This window comes from Chanos chanos, chromosome 7 (genome assembly GCF_902362185.1).
Source record: "Chanos chanos chromosome 7, fChaCha1.1, whole genome shotgun sequence".
Taxonomy (NCBI): Eukaryota; Metazoa; Chordata; class Actinopteri; order Gonorynchiformes; family Chanidae; genus Chanos; species Chanos chanos.
In genome coordinates this window covers 37,775,490-37,794,444 of record NC_044501.1, presented here as the reverse complement: position 1 = coordinate 37,794,444, position 18,955 = coordinate 37,775,490, and the positions used below count along the sequence as shown (strand labels likewise).

The 18,955-nt window shown below is 42.1% G+C and overlaps 1 protein-coding gene across 1 annotated transcript in view; it reads right to left on the bottom strand.

The window, feature by feature from the left end:
• Positions 1-18,955, bottom strand: part of LOC115816331 (deleted in malignant brain tumors 1 protein-like) — a 51,393-nt gene that overhangs the window by 15,393 nt on the left and 17,045 nt on the right. The window contains exon 9 of the mRNA XM_030779287.1: positions 4,760-4,775. Coding sequence (XP_030635147.1) covers positions 4,760-4,775 — 16 coding nt within the window. The remainder of the gene's footprint in view (positions 1-4,759; positions 4,776-18,955) is intronic.

Here is an 18,955-nt window from a genome sequence, read left to right as displayed (position 1 = left end):
GCCACGTCCACGTCGACGGACATCCAGCAGCTTATGCACAGTGAAGGCAGGAGCCCCATCAATAAGACGGGGGGGAGGGGGGGACACAGTGGGAGGAGAGAGAGGGCTGTGGCAGACTGGCTTGATCCGGGAAACGTGGAAGGTTGGATGGACCCGCCGAAGAGAGAGAGGCAGCCGCAGGCGGACTGCAGATGGGCTGAGGACCCGCTCAATGACATAAGGCCCAATGAAGCGAGGAGCCAGCTTACGGGAGTCGACTCTGAGGGGCAGATCCTTAGTGGAGAGCCAAACCCTCTGTCCTCTCCTGTAGCGGGGCGCCTTGATCCTACGTCGGTCTGCTAACCGCTTGACCTGGGCGCCAGAACGCAACAAGGAGGTACGGGCACGTCTCCATGTGGACCTACACCGCCGGATGAATGCCTGGACTGATGGAACAGAGGTGTCTGGTTCCTGAGAAGAGAAGAGAAGTGGTTGATAGCCTAGGCAGCACTGAAAAGGGGACAGACCAGTAGAAGCAACGGGCAGGGAATTGTGGGCATACTCAGCCCACGCCAGATGTTGACTCCAGGAGGAGGGATTCTGGGAGGCCAGGCACCTAAGGACTCTTTCCAAGTCCTGGTTGGCCCTTTCTGTCTGGCCATTGGTTTGAGGGTGAAAACCTGATGAAAGACTGGTAGTGGCGCCAAGAAGCCTACAGAATTCCCTCCAAAACGTGGACACAAATTGAGGACCTCGATCAGAAACAATGTCCAAGGGCAGTCCGTGTATTCTAAAAACATGATTTATCATGAGAGACGCTGTCTCCTTAGCAGAGGGAAGTTTAGTCAGGGGAACAAAATGTACACACTTGGAGAATCTGTCAACAATTGTTAGAACAGTGGTGTTACCATCAGATGGTGGGAGGCCAGACACAAAATCCAAGGCTATGTGGGACCATGGTCGGTTGGGTATCGGGAGTGGCTGAAGGAGTCCTGTGGGTGGTTGGTTGGAGGTCTTGTTACGTGCACAGGTCTGACATGCAGCAATGAAGGCCTGAACATCAACAGCCATTCTTGGCCACCAAAAGCGTTGACGTAGAAAGGCCATAGTCCTCCTGACTCCAGCATGACAGGTCAACCGGGAAGAATGACCCCACTGCAGGACCTGAGAACGGACAGCACTGGGAACAAACAGACAGTTAGGAGGACAATTGTCAGGACTGGATTCATGTTGTTGGGCAGAACGGACCACAGACTCAATATCCCAGGTGATGGCATCAACCAGGCAACGAGGGGGCAAAATGGTATTAGGAGCAGGGACATGCACAGGAGCACTAAACTGGCGAGAGAGGGAGTCAGGCTTGGCATTCTTTGAACCAGGGCGGAATGACAATGTAAAATTGAAACGGCTAAAAAAAAGAGACCACCTAGCCTGACGAGCATTGAGACGTTTAGCTGACTTTAAATATTCAAGGTTCCTATGGTCCGACCATACAAGAAAAGGAACCTTTGAACCCTCCAGCCAGTGACGCCATTCCTCTAAAGCCAACTTAACGGCCAGTAATTCTCTGTCTCCGACATCATAGTTATGTTCAGTGGGTGTGAGTCGATGAGAGAAAAAGGCACATGGGTGCAGTTTATTATCTGTAGTGGACCTCTGGGACAGGACCGCTCCTACCCCGACATCCGAGGCGTCCACCTCCACAATGAACTGGCGTGCTGGGTCGGGCATAGTCAGAATGGGGGCAGAGGTGAAACGCTTCTTCAGTTGTTGGAAAGCATTCTCTGCTGCCTCCGACCAGAGAAATCTGACAGAAGATGAGGTCAGACTCGTTAGAGGAGATGCTAAGGAGCTGTAGTTGCGTATGAACCTTCGATAAAAATTGGCGAAACCCAAAAACCTCTGCAGATCCTTGCGAGACTGGGGAGTAGGCCACTCCACGACAGCTTTGATTTTGGCCGAGTCCATCTCTACCCCCCCCTCAGAGATAACAAAGCCCAGAAACGATGTAGAATTCCGATGGAACTCACACTTCTCTGCCTTTACAAAAAGTTGGTTCTCCAGCAACCTTTGAAGAACAAGTCTGACATGCTGGACGTGATCACGTAGAGATCTGGAAAATATTAAAATGTCATCAAGGTAAACGAAAACAAACTTGTTAACCATGTCACGCAGGACGTCATTAACCAGGGACTGAAAAACAGCTGGGGCATTGGTCAAGCCAAAGGGCATGACGAGGTACTCATAGTGACCTGTGGGGGTATTAAACGCTGTCTTCCATTCATCTCCCTCCCTGATTCGTACCAAGTGGTAGGCATTTCGAAGGTCCAACTTGGTAAACACTGTGGCCCCCTGTAACAGCTCAAAAGCAGAGGACATTAAGGGCAGAGGATATCTGTTCTTCACAGTGATGTCATTAAGGCCCCGATAATCAATGCAAGGTCTCAGCGAGCCATCCTTCTTACTCACAAAGAAGAATCCTGCCCCCGCTGGAGAGGAAGAGGGACGGATAATTCCCGCGGACAGGGAATCCTCAATGTATTTGTTCATGGCCCTCTGCTCAGGGGGTGATAGAGAATAAAGTCGACCACGAGGTGGTGAAGAACCAGGAAGCAGGTCTATGGCACAATCATAGGGACGGTGAGGCGGCAAAGAAGAGGCCCTGGACTTGCTGAAGACTGGTCTCAGATCCAGGTATTCATCTGGTACTTTGGACAGACCTGGAAATTCCTCAAGTTCCTCAGAAAAAACAGGTGAGGGGTTATGGGCAGATCTCAAACACTGGTAATGACAGAATGGGCTCCAGCCCAAAATAGAATTATTCACCCAGTTAATATGAGGGTTGTGTTTGACTAGCCATGGGTGGCCGAGAACAATGGGAATGTGAGGAGAGTCAATAACATAAAGAGCAATCTCCTCCTTGTGATTGCCAGAAAGCATCAAACTCACCGGAACTGTAAGGTGCGTCACATTGGCAAAACTGCTCCCATTCAGAGCAGAGGCAGTCAGAGGAGTCTGCAGGGTGGAAACCGGAACTCCCCACTTGGTGGCCAGGGACGCGTCAATGAAACTCTCCTCAGCACCGGAGTCAATCAGAACAGATGTAGTGTGCCGGTGGCCTCCCCACATCACAGAGGCTCTTAGAACAGTACGGAGGGATGGGGAGATCGTTGAAGGAATAACGCTCACCAGGACTCCCCGCTTCACTGGTGAGCCTTGTCTTTTGCTGGACAGGTTGAAGCAAAATGACCTTGATTACCACAGTAGAGACAGGCATTGGAATCCATCCTCCTCCTTCTCTCAGCTGGTGAAAGGCGGGTCTGGTCGATCTGCATTGGCTCAGGTTGGGCTGGTGGAGCAGACGACTTTAATCCTATGTTAGGAGTGAGGGAGAAGGGGACGGTCCCAAGGCGTTGATAAGGTCGCTGGGAATTGAGTGGAGTCTTGAACCTGCGCAGCTGACTCAGCCGGGTGTCAACACGGATAGCCACATCCACCAAGTCATCAAACGAATTAGGCAGATCGCGGGGAATCAGTTCATCTTTTATACTCTCAGAAAGGCCGTTAAAAAAAATGTCGTAAAGAGCTTCTAGATTCCAACCCGTAGATGAGGCAAGGGTGCGGAATTCTATTGCGAAGTCAGAGACAGACCTGTTCCCTTGACGGAGGTGCAGGATCTCACGTGCAGCTTCTCTACCCTGCTTTGAGCGATCGAAGACCTTCTTCATCTCAAAGGAAAATTGCAGAAAGTCATCCTGAATTGCCACATTATTGGTCCACATGGCTGTTCCCCAGTCTCGAGCCCGCCCGGACAGCTGGGTGATGACATATGCAACCTTGGAGCGATCGGACGGAAAGGTAGAGGGTTGTAGTTGAAAAATGAGCTCGCACTGGGCTAGGAACGACTGGCAGGAACCTGGATCTCCTGAGTATGTCTCAGGGGGCGGCAGACGAGGCTCCCGAGCAGGCAGGATGGGAGGTGCTGAAGACAAGGGAGCAGTTTGAGAAGAAGCCAGATGGAGTTGTTGCACCTTAGCAGTCAGGTCCGTCACACGGGCAGCAATCTCCTCCACTGTCTTGGAGACAGTGTTGAGCTGTGTCTGGTGTCTTCCCAGCATTGCTCCATGCACATCAAGCACACTCTTTAATTGCTGAAATTCCGCTGGGTCCATGATGGTCAGATTGTTCTGTCAGGGTTCGGAACGGAGAATCGGACCCAAAAGCAGTTTCAGTTCGATGTTTTAATAAAGAAAAGATCTCTCAACACAAAAAGTCTTCAGACTCTCCAGGGAAAAAACAGGAACACAAAAACAGCACACAAAATGGCTGTAGAACAAAACTCAGGCAGACTAACTAAAAGGCAGGCAAAATGACAATTTCAGAACAGGTAGTATTCTAACAGGCAACTGGCAGGAAAACAAAAACAGGCTTTCAGTCTAGACAGACTCAGTCAAGATACTGGGACAATCTGACAAACCAGAGACAAGCAGAGGAAGGAATAAATAGACAGAGTAATCCAAACAAAAATGAGAAACAGGTGAACTCAGAAGGCGGGAAACGGACAAAGACAGGAAGTAGAAACACAAGTGAGGGGCGGGGTCGGAGTGACAGGAAACCAAAACAAACAAAAGCACATGGTAAAACAAAAACACAGAGTGACCAGCAGGGGGCCACAGAGTGACAGTCCAAGTGCAGGTGCTGACAGAATGACCATTTACTGCCCAGCGATTAACCGTCTGATACACCAGTCACAAGAAAGGACGCACAGAGTCAAAACAACAAAATTGTGGCACCATCTAAAAGCATTGTGTATCACTATATACATTGTACATGTCTGAGTAACACGATGTCTTACTACCAACTTATGGATTCCAGGCTTTGAACAGATTGTTAGACATCTATATAGGGGAAGTAAAGACCCCTAAATGCTGAGTGGATAGAAAGGAGCTAGCATTGCCTTTGAGAAAAAGACACAAAGTCTGTTTTAGGCTCCAGTATCACCAGCACAGATTTTGGGCTATGCACCAAGGGCCAGGAAGTGTGGCTGACAGAGTGTCCAGGGTAGATTCTAGAAAGGTCTGGACTGGACAGGACTGGCTGAGGGCACCTCTCACGTCTCTCTGAAATAGTATCTATGCTGTCACTTCTTAAAACTCTGGATGCAGGCTTTAATGTACTTTTTCATGCCTCTATGTTTGTAGATGTGTGTGTGTGTGTGTGTGTGTGTGTGTGTGTGTGTGTGTGTATGTGTGTGTGTGTGTGTGTGTGTGTATGTGTGAGTGTGTGTGTGTGTGGGTGTGTGTGTGTGTGTGTGTGTGTGTGTGTGTGTGTGTGTATGTGTGTATGTGTGAGTGTGTGTGTGTGTGTGTGTGTGTGAGTGTGAGTGTGTGTGTGTGTGTGTGTGTGTGTGTGTGTGTGTGTGTGTGTATGTGTGTTTGTGTGAGTGTGTGTGTGTATGTGTGTGTGTGTGAGTGTGTGTGTGTGTGTGTGTGTGTGTGTGTGTGTGTGTGTGTGTGTGAGTGTGTGTGTGTGAGATGGAGAGAGAGAGAGAGAGAGAGAGAGAGAGAGTGCTAAAGCATCATACTGTTCTTTAATAAGGTCAGAAGTGAGGACAACTGCCTCACTTATGATTTTATATGACACATGTATTTATGAACACTCTCTTTATGATTCCAGATCAGTTTCAGGTTGTTGGTCCAGATGGTCCTCTGGTTGTTGGAGCTGGTGAAGATGTGATTCTGCCCCGTTCTCTCAAACCCAACATCAGTGCTGTGGACATGACGGTGGAGTGGTTTAGACTCCATACATCAGACTCACTGGTGCATTTGTACAAAGATGGTGTGGACACAAGAAGACGACGCAGTCTTTAAGACACTTGGCTTTAAGTCTCAGCTTTAAGACACTTGGCTTTAAGTCTCAGCTTTAAGACACTTGGCTTTAAGTCTCAGCTTTAAGACACTTGGCTTTAAATCTCAGCTTTAAGACACTTGGCTTTAAGTCTCAGCTTTAAGACACTTGGCTTTAAGTCTCAGCTTTAAGACACTTGGCTTTAAGTCTCAGCTTTAAGACACTTGGGCCAGGATATGAACCAGGGTCTCCTGCCTAACTGGCATCTAACAGCGGTCGCTTCCTGTGGCAGATGGAAACAGCTACAGCTGGTAGCAGGCGCTTATAGTGGCTGCTCAGCAACAGGCTGGGGAACCAGAAAGAGACCCTGCACCCAGAGCTGGCCTTCCAACTCTCCCTCCTCTGGTCCACTTAACTGGTAGCAGTTCTCTCCAACAGCAACTCAGTACAGTCTGGGGAAGTGGGCAGAGATATCAATCTATAACTGTTTCAGCACACTCTCCTCCTTTCTTTTCCACACACTCTTGCCTCTATGCTGCAGCTGATGGGTTTCCATAAACTGCAGGAGCTATTTGTCAAGTCGCAGCCAGCCATGCCTCCTTAGTGTTTTCACTGGACGCTGTTCTCCATGCACCGAAAAATTCAGTACAGTGCTGATCCTCCAGGTGACAGGTTGTCACGGTACACATTAAAACATAGGTGAGGAACTGAGGTTGCAGGAGAAATAATGGCTGTTCTTTAGTGTCTCCTCCTCCTCTTTGCTCCCTCTTAATTTCTTTAAAACAACTTTCTCTGAAGTCAGAACAAATGAACTTGTAATTAAATGAATTTTCCATGGGATTTCAGTGCATATGAGTAACATATGAGCTCCTCGGGTCAGAACTAGGTTCTGTAAAGTTGCACCTCAGTCAGGATGTGTAGAGGAGAGGAGAGTTGTAGGACTAATGATTGTGTTAATAAGTCATCCTGTGAATAATGGCTCAGGATGGAGGTTATCAGGCATCCGCGTGACCACAGTCGTTAGCTGATGGCTTGGTCTTTCAAATGCTCATAACAGTCAGTGGTGTGGGTGGGACTGGGTACAGAAGCCTTCCCCCCTTCCTCGCTGTAACTTTCTATCAGTTAGCCTATATGTAATATTTAGGTTATATATTGATAACCACAAAAACTTGTTAGGTGTTGCATGGTGTATAATACAGCAGTGGTAGGCCCATATAGCCTTTAATGTCATAGCACTGTCGTACAGCTAAATTAAGATGCATTCTTTAAATGGAGCATACAAAAACACACTGAAAACATAATTAAAAAAAAGTCTAAATGAAAGGTTCATTAATCACGTATTTGATTGATACCACATTACTTCTTTCAACATGTTAAACAAACACAGTAAAACTGAAAATGCAAATATCATCTTGATCCTGATCTGGGAAAACAGCCAGTGTAACTCTCAGGCTGCACCATTGTAGTCCCATTTCATCTTCCTTCACAGTTTGGGAATACTTGAACTCTGACAACCACTCCCTTTTGTTCGTTATTTTACAGAGGTTGTGGTTAAACATGTTTTTGTCCATAATCATTCTGTGGGCTTGTCCCTGGATGGCAGGAGATCCAGACTAGCTTTCTTCTGAAGTTTTTCCTTAGCTAGAGGATAGACAGTCAATTCAGACATGACTGAACCGAGGACACATCATCTCATCACAGTACTTTAGTGGGTGCCACTGTGTGCATGTTTGCACATGTTTGACTATCCCATCTGACTAGTAGCAGGTTGGACGGGTTTAACTATAGCAGGAGAGAGAGAGAAGTTAAAACTTTTATGAGGAAATCTCCCCAGTGCACGTCTCTAAAGATGATTGCTGTGAATTAATGACCTCAGAAGTGTTGGCTTTTTCATTTTATCCACAGCAATGAATACCTTTTTTAACTGGGAGATGAATGGGACATATCGAGGAATGAAGTCTGTCTACTATGTGATTCTCTTGTTCCTTCATTTTGCCCCATTGTCCAGATCAGGTAAGAAAACCTTCGCTGAGACATTAATACATCTCCCTCTCTCTCTATCTCTCTTTAATTTATTTCAACTCAAATAGCATGACTGTGTGATGATCAGTATAGTGAAATGAACAGTTGGCATATAAAGAGTGTGAAAACATTTTCAGTACAAAATTCACAAGGAAAGAACAAATACTAACCTTTCCAAAACAAACATCCACGCACAGTCTATGATAGGACAGTATGCATTTTGCCACCTGTACTGAGTGTCTGTTTGTTTTCTCCTTTATGGTATGACAAGCTCTCTGTACTGTTCGATTGTGAGATCTCTGGGAAAACGTTTCCTATTTTTCAAAACTGTTTTTCTGCGATCAGTTTGATTTCACTGCACTGGGTGACAAGGTACAGACCTGTCTGCATTGTTCCCTAGTCACAGTGTAGTCAGATTTGCCACTGCATGTTCCCCGTTACCGCCTATATCTCAATATGTGGGTATTTAGCATGTCTTTGTCCTGTGTTCCATGGTATTTCAGCTAATTTCTCCCAAACTAGTGTGACAGTAGTGTGTTCAATCACATTTGATACTGTATCGGTGACTTAAATTTTCATTTTTGAAAAGTGTACTCTCATTCCAGATCAGTTTCACGTTGTTGGTCCAGATGGTCCTCTTGTTGTTGAAGCTGGTGAAGATCTGATTCTGCCCTGTTCTCTCAAACCCAGCATCAGTGCTGTGGACATGACAGTGGAGTGGTTTAAACTCCATACATCAGACTCACTGGTGCATTTATACAAAGATGGTGTTGACAGGAATGAAGATCAAATTCAGTCTTACAGAGGGAGGACATCACTGTTTAAAGAGGAACTGCAGAAAGGCAACACTTCATTAAAACTATTCAAAGTGAAAGTCTCTGATGAGGGAGAATACAAATGTTTAATCCAGTCAGAAAACTGGCATGATGATATTACTGTCCAAGTCGATGTTGAAGGTGACAGTCATTGCTTATTTCATGCATACTCATTAGATTTATGTCTTCATTATTTTTTGCAGTCTTTATTAAAAATGTCTCTGGAGTCTTTTGTCTTTATAGCTATAGATTCATGTTCATTTCATTCCCAACTAAGTAATTATAGTTTTTGTTTGTTTTACATCCTTAACTAACAATGGCTCTGAAATACTCTGCCCTTAATAGTTGTGGGAACCCAGCCAGTTATCTCTATGGAGGGCTACAGTATTGGTAAAGGGGCCATTCTACTGTGTGAATCAAATGACTGGTGGCCTGAACCTGAAGTTGTGTGGCTGGACAATGATGGAGACCTTCTTCCTGCTGAAGATACGGAGACACTCAGTGACCCAGAAAGATTCCATGTTAAAAAACGTGTCACTGTACAGGACAGTAACACCAACAGGTTCTACTGCAGAGTAATACTGAGAGACCATATGAAGGAGGCAGAGATTGTTATATCAAGTTAGTGCCTCAATATTCAAATATAACACAGACTTGAGTGGACTTGATTTCCATTCTGACACTGCAGCTGTATTTATTAATTATTTATTTTTCTTTCTCTCTTTTATGAATAACATTTTTTTTTACATTTGATCTCTGTTTCAGAGAGCATTTTTCATTCCTGGATAACTGCTGTTATTTGCATATCAGTCGCAGTTTTAGTCATCATCATTGGATTCATTGGATTTTTTTTCTGTTATCGCCGAATGAAAGGTAATTTTTAGATACATACAAGATACATGAAAATTTTTTTTTCATATTCTGGCATTCTGGATGATTTATTGGGAGGAAGAGGATTTTAAAAGAGCATTTTTAACAAAAACAGGAGGAAAAGACTGGTTAATGCATTTAATGAAAGAATAGATTTAGGAATGTGTTGTACATAGGACAGACAGTTCCATGTGTAATGTTAATAACATAGTTATTGCTCTCATTGTGTATTTACAGAACATACTGAGCAGATACAAGAAGGTGAGTCTGCATCTTGTCTTATTTGGGATTTCTTGATACATGATCTGATATCCTAAAATGATGCTTCAGTTCATACTGAATATACTCAAAAGAATATAATATATTGTTTATTCATTAAAAAAAGCTGGTTCCTGTTGTCCATTCAGTAAACTGAAGTACTTGGTAGCTAAATATCTGATCAGAGTGTTAGTTTGTGGAGATGAGTGTATCAGTTGTTTTATCTGTTAAGTGGATTACTGTAGGAATGGTGAGTGAATGTGTCGTGAGAATTTTGTAGAGTAGAGGAAAAAATGTACCACTTAACTCTACTACAGAAAAGCTATAGCACCTCCTACTGTATGTGGTAACTTGGTCTGGAACTCTATTGGAGAGTCATTGGTGAATGACTGGAATTTCCATTACTGGTGCCAGGTGTTCAGACATCATATTCAAATCAAACCCATGTTATGTAAATGTCCAGTCAAAGAATGTTTTAGGAAAGAGGTATAAGAGGTATGTTCTGGCTAGTTGTTTGCCTAGAAAACTTCAGCTAGTCATAAAGAACCACTCTTTCTTGTCCAGCGCACAGTTAAGGCAACGGTCATGTATCCATGTTGGTATGCCTCACAGACAGGTGTAGAGGTGGGCGAGTGGTTAAGGATGGACTGCTAATCCATTGTGCTCTGCACGCGTGGGTTTGAATCCCATCCTCGTCGGGATCAGTTCCTTTGGGCCTGGCTAGCTCAGTTAATAGAATATGGAGCTCTAAAAGTCAGGGTTGTTGGTTCAAGCACCCATGTTGGGTGTCTGACTTGGAAGTTGCTTTGGATAAAAGCCTCTGCTAAACAAGTAAGCGTTATAATTCCGGCAGCTGTGGTCTAAAGGTTAGAGAACCTGGCTCATGATTGGTGGGTTGCTGGTTCAATTCCCAGGGCTAACATCCATGGCTGTGTGCCCTTGAGCAAGGTACTTAATCTTCTTGCTCCCCAGGTGCAAGGACTGCTGCCCACTGCTCCTGTGTCTGTGTGTGTTCTCTACTAATGTGTTGGATGAGTTAAGTGCAGAGGACAATCTCACCGTTCACAATGTGTGTGATCACAAAGATTTACATTTTACATCAATCCTGTCAGTGATGTGGGAGAGAGAGGATGGAAGGGAACTGAGTATTATCAGTACAACAATATCTGTGAATACAGATGTGAAGGTTCTGCTGTGATGTGACACTAACAAAATACTTTTTACATATGAAAGAGACAAAAACAGAGGAAGAGAGAGAGAGAGAGAGAGAGAGAGAGAGAGAGAGAGAGAGAGGGGGCATCATTTCCAAGACATTTGTTTATCATCTGGCATTGTCAGTGGCTTTTTGGAAACAGAAATTTGGTTGTAAAACTGCAGGATTCAAATGATATCATTCTTAAAACTGCTCAGGGCCTGCTCAAGATCAAGGTACATATTATATGAATGTTTGTCCTGCATGTGTATAATAAGATATGTTTGAATATTTATGAACATGATCAAGTACAGCCATCAGATTGATTACATGTATTACAAATGGGATGGATCAATCTCTTTAAGTCAAAATTTCGGATAGTATGAACCAGAGCTGGCCCTGACCAATTTGGTGCCCTAGGCAAGATTTTAGCTGGTGCCCCTTGCATCACAGCCACTTCCACTACCAATCATTGTGTTCCTCCCCATCTTGTACTTCAGAGTGGGAGACCTTCCCAGGCAGTAGCATGCCTAGCTCACAAACTAGAATCAGGGTGCTCACTCCGATAAGATTAATTGACCCACACGGTGACATGATATCATTGACTTGACGTGCAAATGAGTGATAGAAAACCAATTGTGCAAATGTTGCAATTCGTATTTTTTTTTTGTGCGGGTACCCCTTGGCGGCTGGTCATGTCACCCATACCTCAGTCTAAGAATCTAAGAATCATTACTCACTGAACATATCTCTGTCAATACATCAGCCATTAACTGATATGTCTATGCCTTTTTCTAATTAATTTTCTTTGAAATAGTTTGACTGTAAATATAGACACATTAAGCAGCTTTGCATGCTGTGTTATTTCATGTAATTTCAAGATAAGGATGCATATGCATTTCATGTGACCTTTATGAAACTTCAGAGAGGGTGTGATCTGGATTGTGTGGCTCAGGTGGAAGTAAAACAATAAAAAAGGGGGATGTGTTTATGCTGTTTTCGTCAACACAGTTACTTCATTGCAGCTATTCAGCTATCTCATTCATTCTCTCTCTCTCACTCTTACTCTCACTCGCACGCTCACACAGAAACTGCTAAATAACATTATAGCTTATCACATTCTAAATACAAAGAGCAAGAGTAATTACACTTAGCATTCAAGCACAAAATATGTATTCAATGAGCACTTCTCTGATGCATGCTGTTTGTTATACATATAAGACTAATCAGTAATGAAAATGCAAATGCTTACAACTATTTATTACAAAAGGGGATGGAAAAGGAAAAGCATTTTACTTGACTATTACAAGCAGGGCTAACGCTGCCGAACTAGACTAAGACGTCAATAAAAACGTATGTCTGATTTCTTGAGGACAGTGGATGGTTCGTGGAGCACACTTAAAAGAAAAGGTGTATTTCTCAAAATTATGCTGAAGGTTATTATCCAAACACTTGAATAGTCTGTCCAACTTTCCCTAATAAATTAAGGTGGGAGTGACTGACGTTAACTCTAGCTATTTAATAAATTAGCAACCATTACTATCGTCCAAAGAAAGCTAGTAACACTCTGCTCCGAGGATATACAGTACTATGCAATAGATAAACTATTCTTGCATCACATTACTTCTCTTTTTTCCCCGTTTTTCCTCCTTTTCATTTTTTTCTTCTTTGGGCACCAAAGGACTTTGGTCTATTTGACGTGATATACTGATGTCAAAACAGTGGTAAAAAGTATACAGTACATACCGGTATAAAACAAACGAAAATGTGTCTTTGTTGTCAGTTGTCTTTGTTTTGTCATTTAGAATAGGCACATGTTGTATTATAGACATATTCTTGAAGTTACGGCCAGTTCTAGACCGATCACACGGACAAGAGAGGCTAGGCTCCTTATTCATTACGGCTGCGGTCCACTGACCGCGTCAATGATGAGAGTTAAAATTTTTGTCATAAAAGATTCTAGAGCGCGAGTCTTTGTGGTACCCTATGATCTAAACTGTCAACTTGTCATGACCTAGAGAAAAAATATTAATAAAAAAATAGTGAAAGTTAAAACATTTCAATTTTCTTTTCTTCTCTCATTTGGGGCGCCCCGATGGATGGATGAATGTTGATTTTCTGTTTTCAGAGTTTAGTAGGACACGAAGAAAATATACAGGTGAGTCTCTCTCTCTCTCTCTCTCTCTCTCTCTCTCTCTCTCTCTCTCTCTCTCTCTCTTTTTTTGAGAACTATGGTCGTGTGACCTTGTGAGTGTTAGGGTGAGGTGTTATGTTAACAACAGTTCACAGATAGTAATTGGGCCTTTAATGTTTTTGGTGGCAAAAGTAAAAGTAGAAGTACTTTTGCTTAAAGAAAAAAAATAATATAGGCAGCGTTAAAAATATCCCTCCTGAAAAACACTGAAGTAAGAGTAAAATTGTCACTCACCTACATTTTACAAAATCGGCTGTCAGTTTAAGTCAGAGTACTTTTGTTAGCAGGAGTACCTTTACTTTTACTTTTGCCACCTCCGATATGAAGTGATAACACTTTAGTGTTCAGACCATACTATACAATCAGTATTGTCTACATTTTCCACAGATGACATAAAGGCTTATCACTTAAACATGTCTAATGGTGCAGTTTCAGTTCTACAGCTGACAGACTGTATGATTATTACTTTCTATGACACAGAAAGTAATACTTAACTTTACCAAAGCACTTTATGATTATTACTTTCTATGTCACACACACCTCTGGAGCAACCATGGGGTTCACTGTCTAACTCATCTAACCGATGCACTGATTGTAAGTCGCTTTGGTTAAAAGCGTCTGCTAAATGCTAAATTGTAACTCACACACATATCAACAACGAACCATCATGTTCGGGACTCAAACCTACAAGCATTAGTTTACTAGTCTGCTTGTCATTACAAACCACACGGGGTTAACAATACAAACTGGGTTTTTATAAATAAATAAATGTGTATATGGATATCACCTTAACTGAGATAGAATTGTAATCTCTAGTAGGTAAGTATAAATACACACAATGCAAATCATTATTTTCTGTATTTTCCACAGTGGATGTGACTCTGAATCCTGATACAGCAAATCCCTACCTCATCCTGTCTGATGATGGGAAACAAGTGAGATGTGGAGACGTACGACAGAATCTCCCTGACAACCCAGAGAGGTTTGATGACAGGATTCATGCTGTCCTGGGAGCGGAGGGATTCTCCTCAAGGAGATTTTACTACGAGGTGCAGGTCAGTGGGAAAACTGACTGGAGTTTAGGAGTGGTCAGTGAGTCCATTGACAAAAAGAAGTATCATTCACGGAACCCCAAGAATGGATACTGGATTGTTAGTCTGTGGAATGGGAATGAGTATAAGGCTCGAGATGATCCCGATGTCCCCCTCTCTCTAAAACAGAAGCCCCAGACAGTGGGGGTGTTTGTGGATTATGAGGATGGTCTGGTCTGCTTTTATGATGTGAAAGCCAGATCTTTTATTTACTCTTTCACTGATCAGTCTTTCACAGGGAAAATCTATCCATACTTCAGTCTCTATTATCATGAAGGAGGCAAAAATGCAGCTCCACTGATCATCACTCCTGTCAATCAAACCAAATTGCTTTACTAAGCTCTTTAAATTACACGTAGCAGGACATCTAAAATACTGTAATCAGGAAATGGATTTTTTCAAATCATTGTTAAATGGTTCAAAAGTATTGGAAAAGTGTTGTCAGAAATTCTAAGAAGTAAATTCTCAGGAAATAAATCAGCGTATCTGTGTCTTCAAGAACATAGCGTAAATTGAGCATCGCCTCCAATCCTGCCTAAAATGAGAATTCAGCTGAGCACAGAATGAAAATAAGTGTACAGATAATCCTTTAAATGAGAACAGAATTGACCAATTGAGATTGGTAATGCATTTGCAATAAACAACAACAAAACTCTCAGTCTCTTGTCATGCCCACACCGAAATATGAGAAATTAAGACATTGGTGCTCCTAATTATGAATAATCAAGTGTGTACTGGTTGTGTATCTAAAACACGTTGCTTGATGGTGTTGGAGTTTGTGGATAGTGTTAGATGTTGGCTGTAGTAAATTCATTTGTCTGGTAAAGGAGGGTTATCTGTGGTCTCACTGACCGGTCAGAGAGAATTACAGGAAACCTGGGATAGCAGTCACAAAGCAATAGAGATCACATTGTTTGTTACAGCCAATACAGTGGGAGCTGTGTCATGATTTGCATGTCAATGTTTAAAGTTTCATCATGAGCACATGTATTTGGTCAGTTCATTTGAGCCAGTAGGGAATTAAGGTCAGATGGTTGTTTCACTGCCCTGAGTGCTGGCTGTCACGAACTGGAGCGGAGTCTGGATTCATGTGCAAGTGAGCAGCTTTTGTTGAACAAAGGGCAGGGATACTAAGGCACAGGAATACAAATACAAGAGCGATGCAGGACTCAAGTAACTCTTAAACTGATTGAGGCACACAAGGGCACCGTCACATCAGACAGTGTTAGAGAAGACAAAGACTTCACAAACCAAACTAATGAAAACCAGCAACATTTATTCAAACACAAAACCAGGTTAGATGAACGAAAACAGGTGTGAACAATGTTTGAATAACTAACTGAATGAAACAAGGAAAACAAGGAAGTGAATGAACCGAGTATCTAACTCAAAATGAGCAGTAGAAGAAGGGGAGAGAGAGAACAGGGGCATGACACTCTATTTTCTGTTCTTCTGTTCCCCCTTTCCACTAGTTTACCGCAGTGTATATACAACACATGCTTTTTTTTTTCTCTTTCCCTCCCTTTGCTCTGTTCATTCTTGCTCCCTTTACTGATTGTCAATCAATACTCGTATTTATTACGTCATGTAAAATGAGAATATTTATTAACTGAATTTATCAGTGTGATATCCTTGCTTAGCTCCAATGAGAAGATGTCATCTTCCTTTTCCCCCTTTTTTCTCCCATCAGTATGATCCATGTTATCTAACATATTCTTTATTGTTGTATAATTTGAATAAAAGTTCTTGTTATTTGTTCAAAAAAATAAAAAGTCAAAATGGGAATATTTCTAAAATATCTGTAACATGTGACTGTCTAAATGCTGCAATACTTTTAAGAAATCTGTTCTTCCTTCAACATTATTTTAATTAATAAAGATGGACAACTCATTGAACAGCTCATCGTTTAAATGGATTCATTTGTACCAGTAGTAAATCTGAAAACAAATATTTGAGTTGATGAATTACAGACTGACAGAGCTGAACAGTGGTGTTTTTCCATCACTCTCTTGTCTTGGTTTATTCACCTTCTCAGTTCAAAGTGAGAAAAGCAACTTTATTTGAATAATTTAGTCTCTCAAATCAAACTTCACATTTGCACATTATTAACTGAATGGCCCCACCTGCTGGGCAGTCCCGCCAATCAGAGCCAGACACAAAGATCAGATATCTGTTTATGCCAGTGCACCTGTGTCTGTAACATATACTGACTTATACTGAAGTAATAACCATCATAGTATAAAAATACACATCACATCAAAATACATATCATCATCAAACAATAGTAAGGTAGCTCACATATTCCCTTCTTTCCAGGACTTGTTCTGAAGAAGAAACAAAAACAGACAGGGTTAGGGATAGAAGAGAAAAGAGGAGGAAAAGAGATATGAGGAGGGAAGGTGTTTTAAGCATGTGAGGAGGTTCAGAGTTTGCTATGGGTTTGTAAATAGGACAGAACTCTCCGAGAGCTCATCACACTGACACTCCCCCTAGGTGTTGGTGAAGGTAATGACAAGCAAGACCACTGAGAAAACCACAGTGAACCAACATTCATTCGTGAATACAGTTCATACTAATGACTGAATGTCATCTGTACTGTTGATTTTTCAGCTTTATTAATTAATGAATTTATATTACACCAGCCAGGCTTAACACATTCAAAAACCATCTTTACCTGAGAACCCTCAATATATAATCTGCTGGATAGAAAATAAAAAGGTTTAGTGAATGGCAAAGACACTGGCATGACACCCCTGTGCAGAAGAAGGAGGAGCTGTTGTGAAAGGTCGAAAATGATCCAAAAAGACGTTCACCTGCAAACACAAACACACTAATCTCAAAACCCATCCCACAACATATACAATTTACAAATTTCCATATATATAAAATGTCATTATCATCAATAAAAGATGTTATTACCATCCTGTATTTACTTTGATTTTGTTTGTTATAAAAATAGTAAAATATGTGAAACAGTGGAAAATCATGTAACACTCTTGCAGTACTGTGCAGTACCACACACCTGACCCTCTGACCTTGTGGTTGGGGTATTCGGGCTTCAATGTTGACAGTTTTGGATCAGGTCTTGATGGTAGCTGGGCTCATGAGTAATCAGGATGAGCTGTACTCTGTAGATCAGTTCCACAGATTAACTACATGAAGACATATGATGCATCAAGGCTCTGAATCCTACACAGCAACAGTATTCTTACACGTTTATGATCTGAACATTTGTTTTTCTGACAAAGTGTAAAGATTTTCAGCTCTGTTGTTTGAATTTTCCCCTCTTCTTTCACACTATGAAAATATTTAAACTGTGAAAGCACTCGTTGCCCCATGTTGTTTTGAATGCAGTCATACATGCAGTGACTAATGAGGTTCAGGAGGTTTGTAAATAATTTTAGCCAAACACCGACAAATAAAGGACTGCAGTGTTGGTGGACTCCTCAAGAGAAAGATTCACAGATTTTGTCCTAACTTATGAAAAAAACATGAAAATGAAACTTATTTTGAGACTGTGCTCTGTGTATCTGTGTTGAGAGTGCAAATTTCCGACTACTGGGTGTGCAAGCAATTTATTTATTTATTTATTTTTGGTTTTTTTGGTCACTTGTCACTTGAACCTGCCTCTATATGTCATTCAAAGCAAAAGTAAAGTAGAAAAAAATAACAAAAGAAAACAAATATAGAGATACAAGACAGAATCTCCCTGACAACCCAAAAAGATTTAATTGTTGGTACAGTGTCCTGGGAAAGGAGAAGTTTTCCACAGGAAAATTTTACTATGAGGTGCAGGTCACTGGGAAAACTGATTGGACGTTAGGAGTTGTCAGAGAGTCTGTTAACAGGAAAGGGGGAAACATACAGAATCCTAAACATAGAATGTGGACTGTGTCTCTGAGAAATAGGACTGAACTCCACTGGGGTTGTGGGCTGTGCTGTGTGTCTGGCAGTGTTAACTAACAGTTATTTTGTCTTTCTTACATTCAACTGCAGGTGATTGTTCGTAGAGTACCGGACTTTTTAAAACTGACAGGTCACAATGAAGCCAATATGAAATAAATATGTGGTTGAAAAGTATTAATTTAAGGAGAGGAATATAATGATTGGTTTAGTTTTTTAGTGGATTGCTGAAGGAATGGTGAACAAGGGGGAGGGTAAAAAGTGGGGGTGAATTTTGGCACATCACTCATAAGCCATGCAGTGACTTTACAGAAGAGTTATAGCACCTCCTATTACATGGAGAAGTCTAATCTATAGATCATTAGTGTCTGTCTCAGAAGCTGGGTGATGCAGATTAATCAGTAATGGCCAGATCTTCCCGATGTTGGGGAGAAAACAGCAAGTTTTTGTTGTAGCAGTGATTTATCCAAAAAAGTTTGTCAGGAACAAATCTGAGGTTCTTGGTGTTGTGGGAGGAGCTGTTTGTCTGTATGGAGAGGTTCTGCAGTAGAGTGGGTTTAATGGGAAAGCAGGTGAACGCAGTTCTGTCCAGGTCGTGTTTAAGGTGACAGTTGGACACCTATGTGGACATATCAGACAGACAGACAGAGATCTCCTCAGTTAACTTGGCGGAAGAGAGAGGTAAGGAAAGAAAGTGCTGTCATCAGCATAGCAATGGTTTTGGACAGATCAACAAGAATGATAATGAAAGATGTTGTGTTTTCTCTTAATTAAACTTGTAAAA